Below are 27,545 nucleotides of genomic sequence, written 5' to 3'. Positions count from 1 at the left end.
CTCTCCATTTAAGCAAGAGCTGTGCTCTGTTCTCTTTTTTTTTTTTCTTTTTTTTTTTAAGACGGAATCTCGCTTTCTTGCCAGGCTGGAGTGCAGTGGCACGATCACGGCTCAGTGCAACCTCTGCCTCCCGGGTTAAAGCAATTCTCCTGCCTCAGCCTCCTGAGTAGCTGGGACTACAGGCATGCGCCCGCCACCATGCCCAGCTGATTTTTTGTATGTGTGTTTTTAGTACAGACAGAGTTTCACCATGTTGGCCAGGAACCTCGTGATCCACCCACCTCAGCCTCCCAAAGTGCTGGGATTACAGGTGTGAGCCATTGCGCCCGGCCTCTGTTCTCTGTCTCAAGCTTTTTACACTTTCTAACATCTGCCTGCTCTGCCTCAAATTTTTCAAATGGACATTTTGTATTTTCCATGTACTTAATATTTTAGGTAGTATTTAATAACTTTACAGATACATCATTACTCTTGTATAATGTTCCGGGAATGTATCTAAGAAGCTCCAGTTTCCCCAGTCTCCTCAGCACTGAAGCTTTAACCCAGAAGTATACTGTAAGATGTTCTTTAAAAATATTTTTTGTTTGATTTCATGAATAAATCTCCTTGTACATTGTTCACTTTATTATTGAACTTTCTTTATACTTTTATGTGCTTTAGATTGCAATAGATATTAAATCTGCAAAGCGAGAACTGAAGAAAGCAAGAACAGTCCTACAAATGGATGAACTCAAATGTCGCAAACGTGTTTTAAGAAGGTTGGGATTTGCTACTTCTTCTGATGTAATAGAGATGAAAGGACGAGTGGCTTGTGAGATAAGCAGGTAAAATCTGGTTATTGTTCTAGAAAGTTCATTTTTTTTCATTTTTAATTTTAATTTTTGTTTATTTTTTTTGAGATGGAGTCTCACTGTTGCCCAGGCTGGAGTGCACTGGCGCAATCTCAGCTCACTGCAACTCCGCCTCGCAGTTTTAAGTGATTTTAAAAATAACCATTATCTTTAGGAAAAAAGAGCTTTCTTAAAAATATAAAGTTTGTACAATATATTCCACACTAAATACAGTTTTGAACCATGAAATTGAGAAATTAGAAAAATCTTAGATCTCAGTAATTAACACAAGCGCTCCTAGCATTTGTATGTATTTCCTTTGACTTTTTTTAATGCCTTGTGGGATTTTTACATAATCTTAGCTTATATATAATTTTGTATACTTTTTAAAAATTATTAACATTTTCCCACCTTGAAACTTAGCCTAGTAACCATTATCTTGTTACGTGCATAGCAAATTGTAATGAGATTTTGGGCTAATAATAGGATTTTACAACAGAACTTATTATAAGCCACAGATTAAAACTGGTTATATTATTATCTGTTTCAGTAATCTTTTGTCACAAATGACCTCAAAACTAAATTATTTACAACATCAACAGTGACTTTATCCTCTTATTGTTTTTATGGGTCAGAAATTCAGGAAGAGCTCATTTGGATGGTTCTGGCTCTGTCCCCCAGGATTGCCGTCAGACAGGTGGTTAGGCTGAAACAGTAGGAGTCCGGAGCGGCTGGGGAATGTTAGGACCTCTCTCTCTCTGTTAGAGCTTCTCCATGTGGTCTCTCCATGTGGGCTGGTTTGGGCTTCTTCACAGTATGGCAGCAGCCTCAGGATGCTTACATGGTAGCTGAAGGCTCCAGTGTGAGTCTTCTAGCTGGCTAAGGTTGCCTTTTCTGACCTAGCTTTACCTTTTGTAACCTAGCTTTGTTATCATACACCATCATTTCCACCACATTCTCTTGATTACAGGTGAGTCATAAACCCTCCTGGCTTCAAGTGGGGGATAATTAGATTCCAACTCTTGATGGGGAAGTGGCTATTGTTCAGTATGGCTTTCTGTGATAATTGGATTGTTCTGTATCTACACTGTTCAGTATAGTAGCCACTATTTAGCATTTGATGTGTGCTTAGACGAAGGAACTGAATTTTATAATTTATATCATTTTAATTGAAATTGAAATTTCCACGTATGCACATGGCAGTCTTTATAGATCAGTGCAATTCTAGAAGAACATGCGGTATAGGAGATGCTGTTGTGGCCATCTTTAGAAAATACAATTTATGATACTGTTCTAAAAAATGTGTTCGTTATTTCCCACCACGAGGAATGTCTCCTGCCTTAGGAGCCAGCTTGCCTCTGTCCTCCTTAACTGGAAAGTCATAAACTGGTAGCTCAAGCAATATCCAGTCTGAAGATATATCTTGTTTTGTCCATATAGTGATGATCATCATTCTCAGTGAATATATAAAAGACACTTTTGAAACAGTTTTTTATGTACTCAGCATGGCCAGGATGGACAGGACTAGGGAATTACAGGCCTTGTAAATGATTTCAGACTTTCTTGGTAAAAATGTAATTATATCGTTCATCTGTCCAGATGTTACAGACTCAGATGTCTTCATAGAACCAGGAGACTGTGGTGAACAGGACAACTCTTAGCCACCAAAAGGGGGCAGTGACTACCCAGCCCTAGTTAGTTGTTATCACAGGATAATGTGCTATTGGATTTTAATTAATAACATATCCAGGATTAAATCTAAACTGCAGTACTGGTCTACTGATTCATATGCTAATGTTATTGGGATTATTTCCTTCTAATAATTACCTGTTTTACAATTAATATAGAAATTAATTTCCTTTAGATATCTACAACTAGATTTTGTGTTGAAAGAATGGAAATTGATTTTATTCCAAGGTGCATTTTTCATTTATAGTAATAACAATATTATATCAAAGTTTGTTAACTTTCCCCCAAATTTGCAAAAACTGGGGCATCATCCTAGACCCCTTCTCTCACCCATTTTGCCTTTTTAAACATTGCCACTGGCTAATGTGTATCCCTCATTATTTTTGGCCTCAATTACTGCAGTTGCCCTCCTGATTATTCGTTGCCTCCCTTCTTGAGTTTTCAAAACCCAAAGCACAAATCTGGTATGTCGTTCCTCTTCCCTTCTTGAGATGGGATTTTGCTCTGTTGCCCAGGCTGGGGTGCAGTGGTGCAATCTCGGCTCACCGCAGCCTCAACTTGCCAGGCTCAAGTGATCTTCCTGCCTCAGTCTCCCAAGAACCTGGGACTGTAAGTGTGTGCCATCAAGCCTGGCTAATTTCTTTTTTAAGTTTCTGTAGAGATAGGGTCTTGCTATGTTGCCCAGGCTGGTCTTGAACTCCTGTAATTAAGCAGTCCGCCCACCTTACCACCCAAATTGCTGGGATTACAGGTGTGAGCCACTTCACCCAGCACCCAGCCCCTTTGTGCCATTCTATTTGGTAAAAGTCCCTCAGTGATTCCTTATTGCTTTTAGAATAGATTCCATAATTTAGTATATTCTTACTCTCCCTCTCCAGCAGTCTATTGCCACACCCCACACATGCTTTTCCTTTTGCTTCATATGACCTTTCACCCCCACCCCATATCCTGCGATTCTTGCATATTTTTGCAAAGAACTTCGAAACTTGCTCTGAACTTCTTCAATCTGGTTTTAGGCTCCTCACCTTTTTTCCCTCATAACCACTTGTATAAATCAATTATTAGAGCACTCTGTTAAACCACTGTTCTGTGATTATCACCTTACTTGTCTGCCCCCAACGTTAGACTGTAGCTTCTTGAAATAGTCTTTCCTCGTTTGTATTGTTGCACTCTTTGCTTGACTTAACTCTTAAGCTTAACACTAGAGACCCAAATTTAGTTTTTGACTTTTATTTATAAATATTTTAACTGTTAGTAAAGATTATAATAGTTCATGGCTTTATTCTTTTTTAAAGACTTTGCAAAAAATAAAGGCAAAGTTTACTTTTTTAATAATACAGTACAGTTATTGTATGGGTCAATTGAACCCTGATTATAGAAGTCTAGAAACATCATCTTTGTAGTGTTTCTTTTTAGCTTGAATTGAACACAGTTGCGAATTCAGAATTTTTCATTTTCCACCCAAGAAGAAAAATAAGTGAAGATATTTTGCAGTTATTACTCAAATCAGAAGATAAACACAAAGGGACAAAAAGCACTGTAGTCAAAGTGATAATGGTGAGATTGATTATATAAGCAAAGTCTCAGACCCTAGGTAAATTCTCAGACATAATAACTAGTGCATGAACCATATTTTTATTTATTTATTTATGTATTTTGAGACAAGGTCTAGCTCTGTCACCCAGGCTGGAATGCAGTGGCAAGATCATGGCTCAGTGCAGTCTTGACCTCCTGGGCTTAAGTGATCCTCCCACCTCAGTCTCCTGAGTAGCTGGGACTACAGGCGTGTGCCACCACGCTCAGCTTATTTTTGTATTGCTTTGTAGAGACAGGGTTTTGCCATGTTGCTAGGCTAGTCTTGAACTCCTGGGCTCAAGAGATCTACCTGTTTCAGCTTCCCAAATGAGCCAGGAGCCACTGTGCTCTGCTGAACAATATATTTCTAGGGATATATATATATATATATATATATATATATATATATATATCCCTAGAATATATAAATATATATGAATAATTACATGAATAATAATCTCATATATATATATATGAGATTATTATTCATGTAATCATTCAACAGAAAGGACCTAGTTATGTAATGTCTATGATAAGAACCTGGACCATCTCATTTTGCTAAAAGGACTTGTAATAATAGTCTTTCATCTTTTATTATTTGTGCACCAAAGTTTCCTTATATGGTCCACAAGTGGTCAAATACACAGTTGTGTATATAAGGAAATTGGAAAGAGATGATGAAGAAATTTTTTAAAACCTGTTGAATTGATCATTCTAATCTTTGTAATAATAAATATATTGTCCTTATAAGTCTGTATATGAAAATGTTTCACAATTATGGAGCAAAGAAGATGACCTTCCTCTCAACAAAATCAAGTTGTCAGCTTAAAAAACTGTATTTTGATGATGCAAAACAGGAATCAAAAGTAATAAGCTAGAACTTAAAAGAGATGTAAATCTGGACTTGTACATTTTGACAGTGCAAGTGCAAGAAGAAACAGACGTAGTGATGAGCTAGTACCTACCTGTTAGAAATGTACTTGAAATCTAGAATTGTATTTCCTAGATGGATATTTTTCAGATTTGTGGATGACAATTGGTGAGCAGCAGTTTGTTGCATTTAAAGGCTCTTGCCCATCTTGGTTATATACACTTTCAGCCTTTGGAAAATATGAATTAAAATGTGAGTCTTCTGGCCAGGTGTAGTGTCTCACACCTGTAATCCCAGCATTTGGGGAGACCGAGGTGGGAGGACTACTTGAGCTCAGGAGTTCTAGACCAGCCTGGACAACATAGCAAGACCCCATCTCTACTATAATATAAAAACTTTAAAAAATTAAAACATAAAAATAAAAAATGTGGTTCTTCTTATGAGTACATTCTAATTAAGATTTCTAATAAAATTGTTTTTCATTATCTTTATTCTACAGATTATTTGTAAAATAACTGAAAAATAATTAAAAGAGTCCTTTGGCCCTAGAAAATAAATGACAGTGATGATTTTTCCTAGCATACTAAAGGTTAAGAAATTGTTCTTATTTCATGAATGTGTGCATTTTGATATTTGGAATCTTTATGTGAAATCCCCGTTTTACATTGATTATATAATATATTGGTAATTATTAAAGATCTACTATGTCCTTAAATAAATCATTGTCATTCCTCATTGATTACTCCTTAAGGTCAAATAATATATTTTATTAAAAACTACACGTTAAGGGCATATGTGTGTGCATGTGTGTCTTTATATTCTGACATTTTAAATTTATTCTTTTGTTTTGCCATTGTAGTGCTGATGAGCTCCTTCTAACTGAGATGATGTTTAATGGCCTTTTCAATGACCTTTCTGCAGAACAGGCAACAGCATTATTAAGCTGCTTTGTGTTTCAAGAGAATGTAAGTTAATTGATTCAGCACATCTTATTTATTAATTCACACATCATGTAGTTAATAGTGTTATGGCTATATTATCAAATATTACTAATATTTACATATTATAGGGTAATGTTAATTGGAAATCACAGCAACTTTAACACAAATGTACTAAGAAAATTAAATGATTAAATACGTATTATTAGAAAGGAGAATAAAATAAGATTTGTCAACAATCACCATTAATTAGATTTTAAGTTTTAAATTTGTTCTGTAACCCAATTCATTGAACATTTGGCCAAGTCCTAGACAGTCCTAGAAATAAAAAGATGAGTGAGAAGAAAACTAGGAAAGTCTGATAAAAATAAAAGGGGGGAGTGAGGTTGAATTAACTCTCCTCCCCAGTGTTGAAGAATAATGACGAAGCAGTCCATCCTGCTAGGAACTGAAACATTAGTTTTCATGGGCACGGTTTGAGGTAGTGAATATAAGATCCTTGTTGGTTTGGCAGCAGTTTTTTTCATATGAGTAATTAGTTCACTTTCAACAGTTCTTAAGAAATCAAAAAACGAAGTGCTGGATGGAACACATAAGAACACTAATTATCCTTGTACTGCATTCCAAAAACCAGTTTGATTCATTTTTAAAAGTAAGATATATTGTTTTGCATTTCAAATTTAAGACTTTATTTATTGTAGATGAAGTGGATAGAATGAGAATAAGACAAGGACATCTGCCTTCTAAAAATAATTTAATATTCTAAATTTTTGGAGGACCTTTTACTATACATACTTAGTTTAACTTTTAAGTAAATTGTGTAGAACAAATTGTTGAGTTTTTTTTTAAGTTCCACAGCTCTTAAATCTTGGGGCAAGATGTCCGTATATGCAGTTAAGATGTATTCAGTGAAACCACACTTAATACATGTTTACCTGTTAACTGTTTCCCTATTTATTAATCAGATCAAATATATTACTTCTTGAAGTAGATGGGTACTTTTCTCAGGTCCCTGATTACTGATTAGAATCACAGCTGTTAGTGGCAATGATAACAAATAGGACAATAATCCAAAAACAGTTTATGCTTTCCTGGGATTGCCTACCATGCATCTATGAAATATGCATACAAAAGGAAGGCATTACTTTACAAAATATTGTGTTTGTTTTTCCTTAGGCTCAAAATTTTATTATATCAATTTCCAAGATAAAGATAATTAAGAACATTTGTCAAACTTACTTGGAATAGGAAGGTTCAGAGATGTAGGTTTGTAAATAGTTTGGGGATAAGTGGTCTTCCACCCATGTCAAATTTTGTCTTACTTTTCATTATTTGCATGTTCTTGTTGTTTTATATTTTGGCACTATTAAAATAGTTCCTTTTTCTGAGAAGCCAATTATATTCCCTCTTCAAAGGAGTTGGTTAAGCTAAACCACAGCTCTTAAATCTTGGGGCAAGATGTCAATATATACAGTTAAGATTTATTCAGTGAAACCACACTTTTTTATATACAGTGTCATCAATTCTTGTGGTGGCGCCTTTTAACATTGAAATGGAAGATTGTACTGATTGTCATGTGGATTTTTCTTGATGCTTTTAACAGAATGTTTTCTGCCAAAAAGAACATTGTCTTCTAGTAAATATAGTAAAATACTTGTTATAAGTAAGATGAAATTTGCTTGATATAATAACTTCTATTTTAAAATGTATTTATAAAACTGTCTCTACATTTTAAAAATAATATTTAAAAGGTTACGTAAATCTTTATATTATAAAGATCAATCTTTATAATATAAAGATCAGTTTCATTTGAAACTGAAAACTGAAACTGAAAATAAAAATTTATTAAGCACCCAATGTGGGCAGTGTACAGATCTAAGCACCAGAGATGCAGCAGAAATGTTTGCTTTCCTGATACTTACATGTTAGTGGATGAAGATAAAGAAATACAATACACATACATTCTGTCAAATAGGGGTGAAGGTTTTTGGAAAAAAGTGAGAAGAATCAAAGATCACTGGGGAGATGGTGTTACTATTTTAAATAAGATGATTAGAAAAGGCCTCACTAATGAAGTGAAACTTATATTGAGGCCTACAGGAGAGATGAGGGAACAAACTGTACATACCTGGTGGGAGAACATTGTTAAAATCACAGTTAACCTCCTCATATCAGGACTGGTGCCTTCCACCTATAGTGAATAGCAGAGAGGAATGTGATGAGTAGCTGTTGACCATGAATAGACATAATATCAAAGACATTTCGCAGTCTTGGGTTCTTTATTAAACTGAGATGTTAAGGTCATTCTGGCTATTTTGCTTTTTTGCCATTCATCAATAATTTCTGGTTTTAGCAGCAATAATATGGAATCTGGTTCTTGATTTATTATACATATATACATGTTGCAAATCAAAATCAAGTCCTTTATAAGTACTGGTGCTTAAAATAAAGGCAGATATGTCGCAACTAGCCTACAATTGCTTTAAAAAAAAAAAATTAGCGATCGGGCACAGTGGCTCATGCCTGTAATCTCAGCACTTTAGGAGGCTGAGGCGGGCAGATCATGAGGTCAGGAGTCGACACCAGTCTGACCAACATGGTGAAACCCCGTCTCTACTAAAAATACAAAAATTAGCTGGGCGTGGTGGCACTCCTGTAATCCCAGCTACTCAGGAGGCTGAGGCAGGGGAATCGCTTGAACCTGGGAGGTGGAGGTTGCAGTGAGCCGAGATTGCACCATTGCACTCCAGCTGGGCAACAGAGCGAGACTCTGTCTCAAAAAAAAAAAAAAAAAAATTAGCCATAATTACTTTAAACCCTGTCTCATACATACATACATACATACCATTCTTATAGTAATTTTATTTTTGTACAGTAACTACCTTTGTCAAAAATTTCTTCACAAATAATGTCTGTTATTCTCATCATAAGCCTACTCATTTTGAGGATCTGGTTTTATTTTTCTTTGACAGGGCAGAAAACCAGTACACAGAATTTAAGCAGCTTGTCCAACTTAATTTGGCTACTTAGTGTAGACCTGAAACTCCATTATCTAATTCAGAAATTGACAGAATTTTCAGCTGTGGGAAAGCAATACTAAGAATACTGAAACTCAGATTAAACTTTTAGCTGTCTTATACTTTGTTAGAACATCTGGGTAAAATAAAAATTAGGGACACTATTTTTAACGTACTTTATCCTGAGTTTTCAGTTTCAAACTTTTCAGTTTCTACAGATTGAAAGTTGCCTAGAAACTAAAACTGTTTCAAAGTTAAACTATGATAATAAAACCCTTTAATGTTGATGTAACTGAACTACTATGTATGTTTACAATATTTACCCTCCCTCAGTTCCATATGTAATCACAAAAAGGAGCTAGCTAGCACACTTTGCAAATTTAGCAGTGTATTTTCCTCTGAAATGTAATAACAGAATATTATAATTTGGGATGAGAGGAATAGTGATTTTGCCTGTGTAAACTGAATTGATTAGAAACTCTAAATGCTGATGACTAAGGTCTTATAATTTGATATGTGACTATCTTGCAAGCTTTAATTTGTTAAAACAGGTAGTGTGAAAAACCAGTAACTTTAAACGTGGGTTTTTGTATCTTGTTTTCCTTTTCTTTTATAGTCTAGTGAGATGCCCAAATTAACAGAACAATTAGCAGGACCACTTCGTCAAATGCAGGTAAGGTTTTTTTTTTTTTGGAACTACATATTTTATGAATAGTAGATTGTAAAATAAACATTTTTGATAATCTAATCATAGTAGTTTATCATTTCACAGAGATAACCTATAAGGATTAAATGTTACTTGATGTCAGTCATGTAATTTAATGTTACTCTGATAACATCTCTTGTGATTTTTACTTTAATAATTAAACAGTATTTCTTCCCATTATTGTAATGAACTGTATAGCATTGTTGTGAACAGAGATTAAAAGCTTCATAATGTAAATAGGCTGTATTGACAGCTCAGTGCATGTGTCATTTTCTTCCTCAGTACTGATAATGGTATCTTGAAGGACTAGGATTTAGTTTATTTTTAATTTTTTGCACATTTTTTCATTCTGGTTTATAACAAAGTTTGGTTGTTTTATTGTTTTGTTTTTGAGACAGAGTCTCGCTCTCTTACCAAGGCCTGGAGTGCAGTGGCGTGATCTGGGCTCACTGCAACCTCCACCTTCCACGTTCAAGCGATTCTCCTGCCTCAGCCTCCTGAGTAGCTGGGATTACAGGCGCCCGCCACCACACTCAGCTAATTTTTCTATTTTTAGTAGAGACGAGGTTTCACCATGTTGGCCAGGCTGGTCTCGAACTCCTGAGCTCATGTGATCCTCCCACCTCGGCCTCCCAAAGTGCTGGGATTACAGATGTGAGCCACTGTGCCCAGCCTATAACAAAGTTTTAAAATCTGTTTTATCATAAGAAATTGTCTCTGGGTCCTCAAAGCCACAGTAGTTTATAGTAATAAATTTCTCTCTTACTATTTTCATAGGATAAGCCGATTTTTTCTGTCTGTTCAACATTAGACAAAGACAAGGAAAGATGAGCTAAGGAATTACAAGAGAGGAACAAAAAAATGTGTCATAAAAAGGCCCCTTCAGAACAACAGACACTGGTGCCTACTTGAGGGAGGAGAGTGGGAGGAAGGAGAGGTTGAGGAAGAAAAAAGAAAAAAAAAACCTGTGGCATATTATACTTAGTACTCAGCTGACTAAATAATCTATATACCAAACCCCTGAGTCACAAGTTTACCTAGATAAGAAACCTGTACATGAACCCCTGAGCCTAAAATAAAAGTTAAAATATTTTAAAAATAATAATTCAAAAAATTCTGATTAAAATTAAAAGGCCAGTTCAGTGGAACATGTAACATGCCTTAAAATCACTAAGAAATTTAAATTTCTAGAACCAGCAAAGTCTTCATAGGCCTAGGAGTTTTTGGCCTTTTAGATTGCCAAGTAAAGACGAATGAAGTTTCTCAACTTAGAGGAAAACAATATGAAGATATGTACATTTTTAAGCATTGTTGTGGAAAAATGTATTTTGCTCTAGGATTTGTATTTCTCTAAATCTGTTTTGTAATGAAATAATTAGAGATTAGTTAAATGCTCCTCTTGAATAATTTTAATGAAGAGTTCTGTTTCTTTTTTGAAAAGGTATCACTGGCTGAAAAGCATGCTCTTGATACATTTTTCTTAGTTAACTACCTCAACATAATGGGAAAGATTGGCCGTTTAATCACTTAGCAATGGAACAGGCACTGTGCCTACTTAGGAGCAGAATGTCCACATTGCAGACATAATACCTAGGAAGAAAAAGGGACCTCCTGGAATATTGGCTTGGAAACCTAAAGAATAAAGTGATATGGGAGATCATAAGTAAGGAATTTTAACTCTTTTATCTTTAAAGGAATGTGCTAAAAGAATTGCAAAAGTTTCAGCAGAAGCCAAATTGGAAATTGATGAGGAAACTTATCTAAGCTCATTTAAACCTCACTTAATGGATGTAGTATATACCTGGGCAACTGGAGCTACATTTGCCCATATCTGCAAAATGACAGATGTCTTTGAAGGTATGGTTAAATTTTACACATATATATTTACAGTATAAGAAATACAGTTAGGATGGTATTGTTTTAATTAAACAAGTATAATATGTATTTTTAATATTTGGTAACTAAATGAAATCTTCTCCCTATTATATAGATTAAAAAATATTCTCCCCAAATTCTTTGTATTATTTAATAAGCATAGTCTGTTCATTAGAAAGTCCTTTAGAAACTATTTTAAACTGTATAATTCTGTGCAGTTGTAATTCTATGAGTTTCTACAGTCACAAGCAGATGACCCTAAGAAGTCATATTTATGTGGGTATTTTTCCTTTTCACTTTTGTTCTCCTGGTGAGCTATATAATTCCACTAAAAATAGCAGAGCTGAAAATGATCAGTCATTGCATGTGTAATTGACTTGGCTTTAGTCAGACTGTTATTGCAGCATGAATCAGATTAAATTTAATGAGCAGGATTTTAAGAGACTGAAGAATAATTGTTACTCAACTGAAGAGAAATTTTAAATGAAAAAATTAAGGCAAAAGAAATATAAGGAATAATTATAAGTGAATAATAAGAAGCAAAAAGTAAGTAGACTGTTTAAACGAAACCATATTTTAAAATGCTGCATTCAGTAGGAAAAGATTGGCTTGTGTGTTTATAAATGGCCAGTTGTATTTACTGAATGAGATAATTTACATTGAACTTTCTTAAAAATGAAAATAAATGAGTTTGTTCTGTATAGAGATTATAATAAGAACTGCTACTATTGCTTATAGGTTTAGTTTGAGAAAAATTACATGTTTAACATGCCAAATATTATAGGCCTTTCAACTGATATTATTAAAGAAGTAATAGATTACTGATTTTATGAATAAGTTATTTTTATGATGCATAGGTTAAACTTCTCTGCAACAGAATATTAAAAACTTAAACTGAGGGCCTTTACTACATTGAACTTTATGGGTTTTAAGGTTTTTAATGTTAAAGTTTATAGCACATTTTTAAATTATGGTGTTGTATCTTAACATATTTTTTCTAAGGTTTATAAACTTCTCAGCCTCCTCTAAATGATCATTTAGTCAAACAGTCCCAAAGCATCCTTTGAATTCTGTATTCTGTTACTGGGAAAGTCATTGCCCAGTAAGTACTATATGCCGAACACTATGCTAAGAGCTCTGTATAATTTACATGTAATCACCAAATAGCAATTCAGGGTAGATATTATCTCCACTTTGCACAAGGAGACTATGGTAAACAGTTTGGCCAAGGTGATGTGAGGGCACGATGATTTAAACTCTGGTCTCTGTAACTACATGTAACTTCAGTTAAGCACCATACCACCTTATCCTTAAATTTTGGATCACCTGAAAATTTCTTAAACCCTACACTAGACTATACCATCTCCATCCACAGAAAAGTCATGCTTGGAGTAATACTAAACAGGTCTTAATCCTAGATGATGTTTAGCAACATCTCTAATAGTTAATGGTGTTTAGCCGAGTCAGTGAGAAGAGGGATGTTGTGTACTCACTGATGAAAATTGCTTAAAACAGGAGCACAGGTTGGTGTATGACAATTGTGTTTCAGCAGCACTAGGGCGATCACATAGAGCACCACCAGTCTTCAGTCTGACATCTTTTTGGAACATAAGGATGAAACTAGTAACTGTTCAATGCCTAATAATAAGACTTGATAATACAATACTCATATTTGTATAATATCTGCTTCTCTGAAAAGTCAGAACACAGTGACATAAAACAATAGTGGTACATGGCAGAGAGTAGCTTTTTATTTTTTATTTTTTTATTTTTATTTTTATTTTTTATTTTTTTTAGAAAAGTAAAAAGCAGGCCAGGCACGGTGGCTTATGCCGGTAATCCCAGCACTTTGGGAGGCCGAGGCGGGCGGATCAGGAGGTCAGGAAATCGAGACCATCCTGGCTAACACGGTGAAACCCCATCTCTACAAAAAATACAAAAAATTAGCTGGGTGTGGTGGCAGGAGCCTGTAGTCCCAGCTACTCGGGAGGCTGAGGCAGGAGAATGGTGTGAACCTGGGAGGCGGAGCTTGCAGTGAGCTGAGATTGTGCCACTGCACTCCAGCCTGGGTGACAGAGCGAGACACCATCTCAAAAAAAAAAAAAAAAGAAAAAAAGAAAAGTAAAAAGCAAGGGCAGTAGACCTGGCCTGTCAGATGAGTATATTTTTTTTTTAATCTAGGAATTCATATAAAATTGTCTTTATGGATTATTTTTTCTGTTCTTTCTACCTAAGTAGAAGTTATCACAGTATGGAAGATAAATCCTAAACTGCCAAATTGAAGATGGTTTGTAGCTCATACTAGATGCCACCTATGAGTTGACTTTTTCCACAGCATACCAGCATTCCTGAAGTCTGTTCTGTCCTCTTTCAGTTACTCAGGGGCTATTTCTACATCACAGTTTGCTTGAAATTTCAGTTTGAAAATTTGAGAAATTCAGTTTTTTAGCTCTAACTTGAAATTAGATCTAACATCTGCATAATTTTTATGTTTTTCTTGTGTGTGAGCCAGTAGATGAGCTTAAACCTTTCTAAAAATTGGGATATACTATGTATTCGCCCTTAAAACTATTTTTTGATTTAAGTAGCAAAAAATGAGAACCTTCATTTTCTTAGGATAGTATTTCTCTCTTTTGTTTTTACAGTGTTACACAGTGCTTCCATTTCAAGAATAGCCATTCCTTCCTCATCTCGTTATTGTATGTGGTTGTTTTTTATTTTTTGCAACAGGGTCTGGCTCTGTCACCCAGGCTGGAGTGCAGTGGCTTGATCTTGGCTCACTGCACCCTCCATCTCCCAGGCTTAAGTGATCCTTCCACCTCAGCCTCCAGAGTAGCTGGGACCACAAGCATGTACCACCATGCCCAGCTAATTTTTGTTAATTTTTGTAGAGATATGATTTTACCATGAAGCCTAGGCTGGTCTCAAACTCCTGGGCTCAAGTGATCCACCTGCTTCAGCCTCCCAAGGTGTTGAGATTACAGGCATGAGCCACTGCAGCTGGCCTACACATGTTTTATGATTGGAAAAATACTGTAATCAAAGCTGTAGCACACAGTACAGTGTGTCTGTTTTTACAGGCAGACAGTAATTGCATTGGAACTTTCTAATGTGCTGTGTGCAAACCATATTTGTTCCTAATAAGATTCTTAATTTTCTTTTCATATGAAAATAAAAGTGTCTGGTCATTTCATATCCTGAGCCTCAGAAGTAGTTTTAAGTATTCTTCAAACATTAACTGAGGCTAGTTAACACTGTAATGATTAAAACCATGTGTTTGGGGGATGTCTAATGCAAAAGAAAAGTTCATATTGTGATTCAGTTGAGAAATTTTGAAGACTAAGTATTTATTCTGTTATCACCCTGGAAAAAAAAATGACAGAATTTAGCTGTTTTTTATTTCCATTAAACTAAATTTGAATGACAGTTTAAACAAACTATTTGTATGGGCTGATGCCTAGGGTTTTAGTCAAGTAATCCAGAGGCTGTTACTATTTATTTCTGACTCTACATAAACAATATTGTACTCTTAACTATGAAGGATGACAAAGGATTTGCTTTCCACTGAGCAAGTGTCATTAGGAAAGCTTCTATGATGAATTATCTCTTGAAACTATTTACTGTACCTCTGCCTGCCATATGCTTTTTATTTTTTTTCAGTCCTGCTCCCTCTGTATGCCACATGTTTTGAAAGCAAATACTGTGAATTGCATTCCTCAACTCTGTCCCCACCACACACATTCTCTCACATGCCTTTCAAGTAGCAGTTTAACCCTTTCTTAGCATCATCAGTGTCATGAGTGGTTTTCCAGTGGATTTGTCTTTTAAAAGTATTCTTGCTGATAATAATAGAGTAATAATTTATTAGTAATTGTTTCTGTCTTTACATTTTGGCAATACTTATTTAATGAATAATTCTGAGACCCTAGTGGGAATCAGGCACCATGCTAGTTACAGTGTGAGCAATAGTCTCTGCTCTCAAGAAGGGGTTCAGCCTAAGCTGGGGTTTAGCGGCAAGTAGTTGCAAGATACATGTGTGATTCTAACCTCAGGCCAGGCTGGATAGGAGTATTAAATTCGGGTCAGAGCATGAACTGTGGGAAACTGCTTTAGGGTATGCCAGAAAGCTGAAGGCAGAAGTTCTGTTCGGGAAAATCTGCTGCTTTCTCTCCTTAATGAGAATGATGCTGTTTTGTTCATCAACCGGGTAAGGCTGATGTTTATTAAAATGCTCTTAAATAAAAGCATATAGTCCCAATTGTCCATCGATAGATGAATAAATTGTGGTATATATTAGGTTGGTGCCAAAGTAATTGTGGTTTTTGCCATTTTTAATGGCAAGGTGTTCCATTCTAATAAAGATTAAATGGAACAGCTTTCAGTTAGAAAAGACATACTGACTCATGCTACAATATGGACAAACCTTAAACACATTAAGTTGAAAGAAGGCAGACACAAAGGCCACATAGTGTATAATTTCACTTATATGAAATGTCCAGAGTAAGCAGATTCATAGAGACAAAGCATAGAAGTGGTTGCCATGGGCTGGAGGGACAGGAAGACATGTAACTGCTTAATGGGAACAAGGTTTTTTGGGGGTGGTAAAAATGCTCTAAAATTAGATAATGATGATGGTTACACAAGTCTGAATATACTAAAAACCACTCAGTTGTACACTTATTTAAAATAATTTTATGGTGTGTGAATTCTGTCTCCATGTGAGTTCTTCCAGAATGTAGTAAACCTGAATATAAAAAAGGGCAGTAACTGAACTGTATATTTAACATGGTTAAAAAGGTGGATTTTATGTTTTATATTTTACCACTATTTGAAAAATTTTTTAAAGACAATAACTAGAAAGAATTGGATTTCTCTTTCTACTCTGGCAGGACCAAAAAAAAAATTTTGTAACAAACCAGTAGGTTAATGTGGTTTTGTTTTGTTTCGGTTTTGGTCAGCTTCATTTAGCCTATGATGGGTCATGGCTTTGAAACTTTTGTCTAGCACTTAGTCAGGCTGATGAGGCAGGATGACTTATAAAGGTGGGTGTAAGAAGAGCCCTTGGATTACAGAGAACTGTAGTAGGTAGGAGAGATGCTAGACAATTCACTACTTAATCGTCAGTCTTCATTAATCCCTGGGGGGAGTAGCCTCTATGTTTCAGGCAGCTCTGGACAGTTAGTGTTTGTGCACATACCCAGTGATTTGTTGATGAGACTCTGTGGGCAACAACCACAGTCATTGTATATGCAACCTTGTGCCTACTGGCCTAATTTGCTTGTTACCTGAAACTGTGTCGAAACTAAAGTTTCCAGAAATTGAGTCGAAATGTTTACAAAATGTGACATGACAGTGCTCTCTGGCCTGAATGTGCATTTACTTGCCTTAGTTTATTCTTTATCTTAGTAATTTACTTCGTATGGTTTGGTCTCTGATAACTTTCACAGATTCTGGTTAACACGAGTTACTAAAATTTGTGAAATAATAATATCACATTGTGTTTCTTGGTACACATTTGAAGTCATTCAAAACAATGTTTGAGAATGTGTCTGGCTCTTTAATGCCCTATGCAGCAGAGGACTTTGTAAAGGATTTCATTTCAATCCTAAATGACCTGTGAGAATCTGGTCTCAGGTAAAAATCTAGTTACATTTTGAGCCACTACCTAATTTAATTATCTTTGGATATACTTGTTTGCATAAACATTTAATATCTGATTGCATAGGTAATATGACATTACCCTCTCTATCCCAATTCCTACCCTCTCTCTTGACACCCAGAAGTTTCTGCAGTTGGATTTCCTGTTTCATTGCAAGGCAGTATTGGAGCCTGCATTCCTAGCAGCTGAGAATAGAAATAACAAATAATTATTATTAATTTAATAATAGTGTAAATAGTTCATTGTTCCTACAGACTGCATTTTGAGAACTGGTATTCCTAATGTATTTCATATATTAAAAATGAAGTCAAGCGTTTTAGATTTAGGCAGGTAGCACTTAGAGAAAGGATCTCACAATCTCTGCCCCTCTTTGCACAAGTCTAGCAGAAGTGAAACTATGTTTATAGCTTCAGCTTTGATACAAACACTTTTCTCAAACAGATTCTAGACCCATGGGAAAAGGCTTCTTTCCTTGTGCTCCTTGAGAACACTGTGTAAAGAACGTACTAATGAAAGAATCTAAGGTCAAGAAGAATGAATGCACCTTTAAAATGACAAGTTTTATCTTGTTACTCTGCTGCTAAAAACAGTCTGTTGCATTCTATGAGATGGTATGGATGGTGTCCAGATGCCTCACTAGGCCACACTCAGGGTCCTTGAATAGCTGCGGTTTGCCAGGCTTTTCTGCATTGTCGTGGTGGTCCTTCCCTTGTTGCTGCTGCCTGAGAGATACTGCCTGGTTCTTAGAGACACAGATTATGTCATCCTTGCAGCCTTCACCCAAAGTTGCTCCCTCCTTCTAGGGCATTTTGTTTTCCTACTTAATACCAAGTGTCAGCATGTTAGTAATAAACAGGTGTCTCTACCATTAGTCAAAGGTGGGAGTTAAGCCTTTCATCTTTGTAGCTTTCTCCAGTACCTAACCATGATTTACTTCATGGGAAGTCCCTCAAAGTACTATTAATTATCCTGTGTTCTCCTGCCTTGCCTCTTAACAAAAATTCTGCTGTTCCTGATTATTTCCATTTTACCAGTGTTTTGTTTATTTTCTATCCAGGCAGCATAATTCGTTGTATGAGGCGCCTGGAAGAATTGCTTCGACAAATGTGTCAAGCAGCAAAAGCCATTGGAAACACTGAGCTGGAAAATAAATTTGCAGAAGGTCAGTATCAAATGCATAAGCTGTTTCTAATTTAGACAAATTTGGTGAAGCAAATCTTGAGCCCTGGACCACAACCTAGGAGGACGTTTTGAGATGTTCTTCACTGCATTGTCATGGAGAGCTATCTACTAGTGTTTCTATAAAATTTAGTGTGTTGGGGGAAAAGTTGAGATTTTATATATACATGCATTTACGTATATTAATTGTACGCTAACTACATGCCAGGCATTGTTTTAAGCACTAGGGGATATAGTGAACAAAAAGACACCCCTGCCTTCATGGAGTTTACATTCTAGTGTGGGGAGATAGACAATAAGTCAACAATTAAATTTATCAGATGGTGATAAGTCTGTAAGATAAAAACAAAGCAGAAAAGACAATAGAATTGGCAGATGGATATGATGGTCTAGGGCCTCCACAGGGAAGGTGGCAGTTAAGGCCTTTGGTGTATGCTTGATGTACGTGAACACCAGCAAGAGGCCAGTGTGGCTGGAGCAGAATGGGCAGTGAGTAGAGGAGTAGGGGTTGAAGTGAGAAAGGAAATGATTCCATAGTTCCCAGCCCCAGGCTTCTCAACTCTGCAGTGATTGGAGGTGTGGAGTTTGGGAGTGACCTGCCCTAACTTGGACTTTACAAGGTAATTGTTGCTCTTACATTCAGGGCAAGTCTGTAGAGTAGCACAGTAGATGTGGGGAGAACAGATCAAGAAAGGATGGCTAAACCAAGGTGGTAGTAATGGAGTGGTGGTGGGGGGGCAAGGGGCATAAGCTTCAGTCCTGACTCTTGACCAAGAAAAAGGACTAAGTTAATCAAAGAATAGTAACCACATTGTTGCTGAGTCAGTCAATGCTAGTGATTTCTGCAAACAACTTAGTGTCCTAAGAAGAGGTTTGCAAAAACTGGCTGATATTTCCACATTGTTGATAAATGTAGGCCTGTTTAATGACTCAGAGTTTAAGCGTAGGTGTCAAAGTTTTAAAAATAATTTGTAATCAAAATTTGTATTTGTCCTTCCTTGGCCTAGAAAGAATTTCACATGGGAACTGAAAAAAAAGTGTCTTCTGATATAGGTTGAAAATCCAAGTCTTTGGATTTTACATTTCTTTAGACAGTTTAGTCCTTCCCTATAATTTTTTTTATTTTTATTTTTATTTATTTATTTATTTATTTAGTGTGTGGAGACAGAGTTTCGCTCTTGTTGCCCCAGGCTGGAGTGCAATGGCGCAATCTCGGCTCACCGCAACCTCCACATCCACCTCCCAGGTTCAAGCGATTCTCCTGCCTCAGCCTCCTGAGTAGCTGAACTACAGGCATGCGCCACCACGCCCGGCTAATTTTGTATTTCTAGTAGAGACGGGGTTTCTCCATGTTGGTCGGGCTGCTCTTGAACTCCTGACCTCAGGTGATCCGCTCGCCTCGGCCTCCCAGAGTGCTGGGATTACAGGCATGAGCTACTGCGCCCGACCTAGCATTTATCTTTTTAAACAGTTCTAGACACCTCTTTCCTGGCCAGCCCCCGTGGACTATTTCAGAGTCAAAAGAACAGGGGTCTGGCTTGTATGTTTTCCACCTCACAGAGGTGGCTGCAAATTCCTCTAGGTGTTCAGCAAGGTGTTTGACTTTCTAGGCTGCTCGCTCACCAGTTGAATCAGGGTTGGTATACTGGCTTTAAAATTTCGGTAGAGACAAGTTAGGTGTTTTGTGGTCTTGAAAGTTTAAACCTTACTTTCTTTTCTCTTAGGAATCACCAAAATCAAGAGAGATATTGTGTTTGCTGCCAGCCTCTACTTGTAGAGTCAGCTAAAGGAATGTGAGATTTTAAATTATTGACCACCTGTTTGATTACAGTTGACTACAAATGCCTGCAAGTGTGGATTTGGTTCTCCCATACATTTTAATATGTATTATATTTAAATCAAACATCATTCATAGAAAGCATATTACATACATGTTTATACATAAGCATTACATTTTTTTAATAAAAATGTATACAGGTGGGGCACTGTTTCGGTGGAAGGCTTGGAGTTTTTTTAATGAGTTTAGAGCTATTAGATAACCACTGAGTTAAAGGTAACTATGTACACACAAAGTGTGCATCCAAGAGGCATAGCAGCAGCAGCAGTCTTTAAAGGCTTGTACACTGGGAAGAAAGATGCATCCTCTTGCCTTGTGGCAATCATTTCCCTTTAGAAAACAGGCCAGCTTCACCTGGGCACCCTGCTGCCTTTCAAGGCTGGTGATTGCTCGGATAGTGATTCCCAGTTGTTGGTGTTTCATGCAGAGTTGTATGAGAGTCCTCCTCTTTTCTTTCTTTAAAAGTAGTTCTTTCTTTGAAGAAATCCGATACATATACAGCCTACAGTGCAAAATATTTAATGGTATAATTTAGATCAAGTTAAAAACTACATACAAAGTTGTGATCAACAGCATCCTAAGATAAATATAAACAAAAGGATATACTTTGAGGCATACAGATTAAGCATATAAAAAATTAGAGACTAACTGGGATTTTTTAAAGATTATTCCAAATTAAGAGTTGCTTTGTTATGCCTTCAGCAAATAGCTTCATTTTGCCAATACTGAATAAAAGAGTTATTTCTACATGTGAATTAGTTTTTTCAAGTCATAACCACCTAAAAAAACTATTTCTAGCCAGAGCCTTTCACAATAAAAATACTAAGATTTTACAAAAATACTAAGTTTTACAAAGAGCAACCTAGTTTTTAACCTGCTGTGTATCCTGAAGTGACTTTTAATAACATTGAGATTCTTGTCCACTGCATAGTCTTCTCCTCAGCTGGGGATTTTTTGGATTTTTTTTTTCTATTTACTTATCTAAATGTTTAGCAATATCAAGATGTAGGCTGTTGACCTGTATACTTACAACTAATATTGCAACCAGAGCTCCCTGAATGAGTCCAGTCAACACATCACTCCAGTGGTGTTTATAATCAGAAACTCGAGAAAGGCCCACATAAATGGATACGGCAACAAGACCAAATTGCAGTGTGGGGCGTAAGAGTCTTGCCCAGTCTCCCTTCATCCTGGCTTGAAGATAAAGCTAAAAGAAAAGAATAAAGAAAAAAATAGTTGATTTAACATAACGCAAAACTTTTATATTAAGGAAGGGTTGGCATTTGAAATGATTATCAAAGTATTATTATATAGGGAACAGGACTTCTAGGCAAACATTCACGTACGCATTATTACCTAAATGTTAATCCTTTAAAGAAACAAAACTATTGCCCTACTAACTTGTTCACAAGAATCTATTGCCAACCTAGCTATACCACCCTTCAAACTGTATACAAACAGGTGTTTCCTTGTTTATGGCTTTCTAAACAGGATTTCAGGGACAGTTCCTCCCCTTGCAATTTGGGTTATAATTCTGATAGTCAAGACCAGTGCTGCCATTGGTTTTTTTATTGTTTTCCTTAAAGAAATGGGGCGTTGCTCTGTTGCCCAGACTGGAGTGCAGTGGTGGTGTAGTCATAGCTCACTGCAGCCTCAAACTCCTGGGCTCAAGCAATCTTTCCATGTCAGTTTCCCAAGTAGCTGGGACTAGAGGTACATGTCACTGAGCCCAGCTAATTGTTTATTTTTTTTTAATTTTTTATAGAGATGGGGGTCTCACTATGTTGCCCAGGCTGGTCTCAAACTCCTCGTCTCAAGTAACCCGCCTGCATTGGCCTCCCAAAGTGCTGGGATTACAGACATGCGCCACCATGCCTGACCCAGTATCGTGGTTAGTTCTGAGTCTTGGGATAAAGTGCTAGCATTCTGGGCACAGGTTGCCATTGCTCTGGGCCTATCTAGGGACTATTTCATTAATTAACCAAAGAGAGCTCTTCTACCCTCAAATTGTTTAACAAGGCAACTGAGACTAAATAATCTGTATTTGCAAGTAATATAGGTTGTAGTTTAGTTATGATCCAGCCAAGAAGTGTATTCTTTCAACAGTACCTGTATCCCCTTTAAGTTAAGTTCTATGAGTTTTCTGTACACTAATCGGACCTAAGAAATTCCCCTTTCTCATGTCAGTCTGCCTTTGACTTTGGGTGCATCTCTGAAGGTTTTATGTAGAAATGATTCTTTTTAGGGAGTCTGCTCTCATTAAAAAAGAAAAGAAAAAACTACCTAATTTCTATCCAATAACAATATAATTTATAACATTCCCTTTAAAATTCTGTTCAATAATATATGACTCGTAGACTTAATTAAATGCAGTCCTTAGAAAACAATATACATAGCTCTCCCCATGGACACTGCCTATTTAAAATAGATGACACAAATCCATTCCCAGCTCTCTGGGCACTGCCATGGGTGTTCAGTCCCCAAAAGCTGGCAAAGACCCAGGGCTTATCTAATTTTATCAAGTACTTAGTATAAACCATCTAGTTCTAAAAGAGCACACCAGCTGTTTAACTGAGTCTGACTCATCAGCTAGTTTAAGTACCACTGGCTTTCTGCAGAATCCTTATTTTTGTTTGTTGTTCAAGCTGTGAAAAAAGTAAGTAGTCAAATCAAAAATAGCAACTCTAGAATGGACTTAAGCTAGTCCCATGCTACTTCCAACCTGAAGGAAACTCAGAGCTAGGACTTCAAGGTCTTTCCTCTTTTAAGATTCTAAAATCCCTGTAGCAATATTTCCATTCTAAAGAACCCTGACTTTCACTGTAGGTAGCCTGCAAACTCATATTGAATATTATTTTCTCCAGATTTCTTCCCCAACATGCCAGTGAAAAGAATTAACATTTACTTAACATTATCAATAATCAACTAAGCTCCAACACTTTTTTTGGCGGGGGGATGTGGGAGGGGGAAGCAGGGAACAGAGTTTTCCTCTTGTTGCCCAGGCTGGAGTGCAGTGGTGCAATCTCGGCTCACTGCAACCTCTGCCTCCCGGGTTCAAGCAATCCTCCTGCCTCAGCCTCCCGAGTAGTTGGGATTACAGGCGCTCACCACCACTCCCAGGTAATTGTCTGTATTTTTAGTAGGGACGATGTTTCACTGTGTTGGCCAGGCTAGTCTCAAACTCCTGACCTCAGGTGATCCACCCACCTCAGCCTCCCAAAGTGCTGGGATTACAGGCATGAGCCACCACACCCAGCTCGCTCCAACACTTCTAAGTGAAGTCTTTCCCCCTATAAATAGCTGTTTTTCTCCTTACACATCTACCCAAGAATAGAGGTTTCCCCCATCAGTGAAACTCTGACCATGGACCCAGAAATTATTTCACCGTGAGAATTCTGGATTCCCCAGTTGTGGTTCTGTACCTAACCTTGTGCTCTAGGCTTTGGCTTCTCTAGTGACAAACAGGCATGGCCTGAGTGTGCTTCCTATGTGCCCATACTGCATTTCCCTGGGTCAGGGTACTCGGTGTAGCTCTGTGAAGACTTCCATTTCTGTAGAGCTCAAGAAAGTGGACACCCTGAATTTCTCAGACCTTGGGTAAACTTGAATTCCACAGCTGACATGCCCAGAAATCCGGACTGGCTTTTCCCCTCCCACCTTGCCAGCAAAAGTTTCCTATATAAGTTCAACAAAGCTAAAAGGTAGTGTCTTTCTGGTGGCTCTACTTTGATTCTGGGCAAAGCAAACACTTGACATGACTTCCTTTAAAAGAAAGTCTATTACTTTAGCTTTCCCTAACTACCACTGAAAAGTTGAATGTCTGAAGCTTCTCAATACTGTTCTATTAGAACTAGATACAGGGGACATAGCTCATGCTTCAGTGCCAAGGCTAATAGTAAAAAGGCTGTATAGGTTCCTTCCTTTGCAGATTCCACTCTTCTCTCCTCCCCATACATGCCATTTGCCAACCTTATCTATTAAACCCATTCTAGGTAAGGCATTCAGTTACTTCTCTTTTAAGAGTAGGAACTTAACAGAGCTGTATGTCTGGTACAGTGTGTGGTACCAGACAGGCTCGGCAGCAACATTTATTACTTTTAATTCCCCTTCTAGGTGGAATTGCCCATTCACAGTCAGTCCTATTTGGACCACATAGCCCTGCCTTCTCCTTGCATACCCACATCTCCCTGCACTGACTAGATGACTTACACCAGGCATCACCCAGAGATCTGCTGGGCTGTATTTTGTCTCTGGAATTTATACCAGAAGTATGAAGGCGTTCTCTAATTTCAAAAGTAGTAGGAAGGATGCCTAATGGGTACATAATAGGTTATTTGCAAACTAAAGTTAGGAGGAAGCAAAAGCTATGGTCGAGGACAGCAAGCCGTTTAGTACAAAACAATGGAGTGGTTTCAAGATGGCTGACTAAAGTGCCCCTGGTACTTGCTTTCTGCTTGAAGAACCACCAAAACAGTAGTAGATAAATCACACTTTGAATAGATCACCTAAGAGAGAATGCTGGAATTTAACACCAAAATGACAGGAAACACCTGAGGCAAGTAAGGAGAGGGAAGCAAGGCAGGGTACCTGGCAGGGATTGGTTGGGGAGGCTTCCCCCATGCTGGAGAAGGGTAAGTGACCCCCAACAGTCAGCATCCGCATTCCCATTGTGAAGTCCTGCAATCCCAGCCATGGAAGAAACCCTCAACCCACACAAACAGGGAACTTGGGGACTGCATGATGGCACTGCTCCAGAGAGGGAGCTCATCCCCCCCCCCCCACCCAGTCCTAAGCAGCTACAGCAGGGCACCATTTTGAGAGCCCCGCCCCCAGCAGACTGCATCATTCCCTGAGGCCCAACAGCCCCTGCATATCCACATCTCTGAAGCCCCATTAAAGTCCCCCACCCACAGCTGGGTGCTGCCGCAGGGCCAAAGTATACAAGCTACTGGCAGTGAGCCAGCAGAGCCACTGTGCATTGTCAAGCCTGATTACAGGCTACCCTGTCCTGCAGATACCATCTGGGGCCAAAGTGCATGCTCCCAGCCCACCTGTTTATGACTGCTGCCACACAAAAACACCCCTACCTACCACAGCCAAGCCCTATACACACCACTGAGGGACCTATCCAGCCCGGCTCCACCTACCCCTATGCCCAAGCACACCATCGGGCGTTGGAGGGTGCACCTATCATTAACACCTGAGCACTCCTCCCAGGGGCCTCAGGAAGGGACCATCCAACCTGCTGCTACCACCACCCACATGCACCACCTATGGGCCTGGGGACTAGCCACCCAGCCCATCACGGTCACCACCAACACCAGCGCAAACCACTTGGGAATCAGAGGGTTGTCCTGCCATTGCCCGCACCACACCTGCTGTCTATGGGCAGCAAGCCCAAGGACCTTCCCACCGTGCTACTGCTGGCATCCAAGCAAGCTTCCTGGAGGCCCAAGAATTAGCCCACCTGGACCCTCTAACATCAGTGCCAGCATACACTGCCCCAGGGCCCAAGGACAGGCATGCTCAGCCTGCTGCTGCCACTCCTGGGGCTCGAGGATGGGCCCACCTAATGTTCCCATCTCCAGCAAATGCTTCATTGCAGCAATTAAAAACTGCAACTTAAGTCACTGAGGAAATCACACACAACTGATAACTTTACAGCCAAAGAAATCATACTGAGACTACACTATTGCATGCATCTGGAATCAAAGCCAAAGTGATCTACCCGACCAACACCACAGATACATCTTAAGGAAAATCCTCCCCTATGAAGGCAAATTCAAAAAATTGGAAGAAGTGACTGTTAAACCGGATGTACAGATACCGAAATACGGATTCAAGAAACATGAAGAAGGAAATATGACACTTCCAAAGGAACACAGTAATTTTCTAGCAACAGATTCCAATGAAGAAATGTGTGAAATCTCAGAAAAAGAATTCAAAATAATGATTCAAAAAAAATTGAAAAAGCTCAGTGAGATACAAGAAAACAGCAATCAGAAAAATAATACAAAGAAATCAGAGAAACCATTTAGGATATGAATGAGAAAATTCCCAAAGACATAGATATAAAAAAAAATTCTGAAATTGATGAATTCATTGAATGAAATATAAAATAGATCCAACAGTTTCAACAATAGACTGCATCAAGCAGAACTTCAGAACTTCAAAAATTAGGTCTTTTGAACCCAGACAAAAATAAGAAAGAATGAGCAACAGCTATGTGACATATGTGACACCATAAAGTCATCAAATATTCAAATTTTTGGTGTCTCAGAAAACAAAAAAGGGATAGAAAACGTATTTGATTAAGTAATACCCAAAAACTTCCCAAGTCTAGCAAGAGATTTAGACACCCAGGCACAAGAAGCTTAGAAAACCCCAAATAGATGCAATTCAAAAATTCATGGCATATTACAGTCAAACTGTCAAAAGTCAGAGAATAAAACAGCAAGAGAAAAGTATCAAGTCACTTAGAAGGGGAACACCTATCAGACTAACAGTGAATTTCTCAGCAGCCACCTTACAGGCTAGGAGAAAATGGGATGATGTATTGAATGTGCTGAAAGAAAAATAAACCCCACCAGCCAAACTATTCTCAGATCGTGATGGAATAAAACTGGAAATGAATAATGAGGAACTTGGGAAATTGTACAAATGCATGAAAATTAAACAACATGCTCCTGAATGACCACTGGGTCAGGGAATAAATTAAGAAAGGAATAAAAAAATTTCTTGAAACAAATGAAAATAGAGGCAGGACATACCGAAACCCAAAAACAATGCTAGGAGGTAAATTAATACCAATAAACGCCCACATCAAAAATCTAGAAAGATTTCAAGTAAATAATCTAACAATGCAACTCAAGATAGTAGAAAAACAAGAACAAACCTAAAATTGGTGGAAGAAAAATACTAAAGAGCAGAGCAGAACTTAACAAAATGAACTCTTAAAAGTACAAAGGATCAACAAAAAAAGTTGCTTTTATGAAAGGATAAACGAAATCGACAAGAGAAAAAGAAAACCCAAATAAATTCAGAAATGAAAAAGACATTACAACTGATAACACAGAAATACAAAAGAACATCTATCTCCAATCATCTATTTGGAGATAGGGTCTCACTGTCACCCAGTCTGGGGCACAGTGGCGTGATCATCACTCACTGTAACCTCAGCCTCCTGGGTTCCAAGTGATCCTCCCGTCTCAGTCTCCTGAGTAGCTGGGACTACAGAGCATGCCAGCATGAATAATTTTTATTTTTCTCTTTTTTTTTTTTTTTTTTTTTTGGTAGAGACAGGGTCTTGCTATGTTGCCCAGGCTGGTCTTGAACTCATGGCCTCAAAGGATCTCCCACCTCGGCCTCT

At 37.7% G+C, this 27,545-nt stretch overlaps 2 protein-coding genes across 6 annotated transcripts in view; one reads left to right on the top strand and one right to left on the bottom strand.

Annotated features, from left to right (window-relative positions):
• Positions 1–20,327, top strand: part of MTREX (Mtr4 exosome RNA helicase) — a 117,353-nt gene extending 97,026 nt beyond the window's left edge. For 2 of the 4 annotated variants that reach the window (XM_001145794.7, XM_063810475.1), the window contains 6 exons: positions 661–824; positions 5,825–5,930; positions 9,537–9,593; positions 11,321–11,483; positions 18,218–18,322; positions 20,064–20,327. In XM_001145794.7, coding sequence (XP_001145794.1) covers positions 661–824; positions 5,825–5,930; positions 9,537–9,593; positions 11,321–11,483; positions 18,218–18,322; positions 20,064–20,116 — 648 coding nt within the window. In that variant the 3' untranslated portion in view covers positions 20,117–20,327. Of the gene's footprint in view, positions 1–660; positions 825–5,824; positions 5,931–9,536; positions 9,594–11,320; positions 11,484–18,217; positions 18,323–19,494 lie in introns of all 4 variants that reach the window. The other 2 variants (XM_054684363.2, XM_063810474.1) reach the window with 1 other exon arrangement.
• Positions 20,198–27,545, bottom strand: part of PLPP1 (phospholipid phosphatase 1) — a 110,137-nt gene continuing 102,789 nt past the window's right edge. For both annotated transcript variants that reach the window (XM_517759.8, XM_001146001.7), the window contains exons 5-6: positions 21,207–21,383; positions 20,198–20,678 (exon numbers count right to left, since the gene is read on the bottom strand). In XM_517759.8, the coding sequence (XP_517759.2) occupies positions 20,550–20,678; positions 21,207–21,383 (306 nt within the window). In that variant the 3' untranslated portion in view covers positions 20,198–20,549. The remainder of the gene's footprint in view (positions 20,679–21,206; positions 21,384–27,545) is intronic.

This window comes from Pan troglodytes, chromosome 4 (genome assembly GCF_028858775.2).
Source record: "Pan troglodytes isolate AG18354 chromosome 4, NHGRI_mPanTro3-v2.0_pri, whole genome shotgun sequence".
Lineage (NCBI taxonomy): Eukaryota > Metazoa > Chordata > Mammalia > Primates > Hominidae > Pan > Pan troglodytes.
The sequence above is the reverse complement of the archived record's forward strand: the minus strand, read 5'-3'. Positions and strand labels throughout refer to the sequence as shown.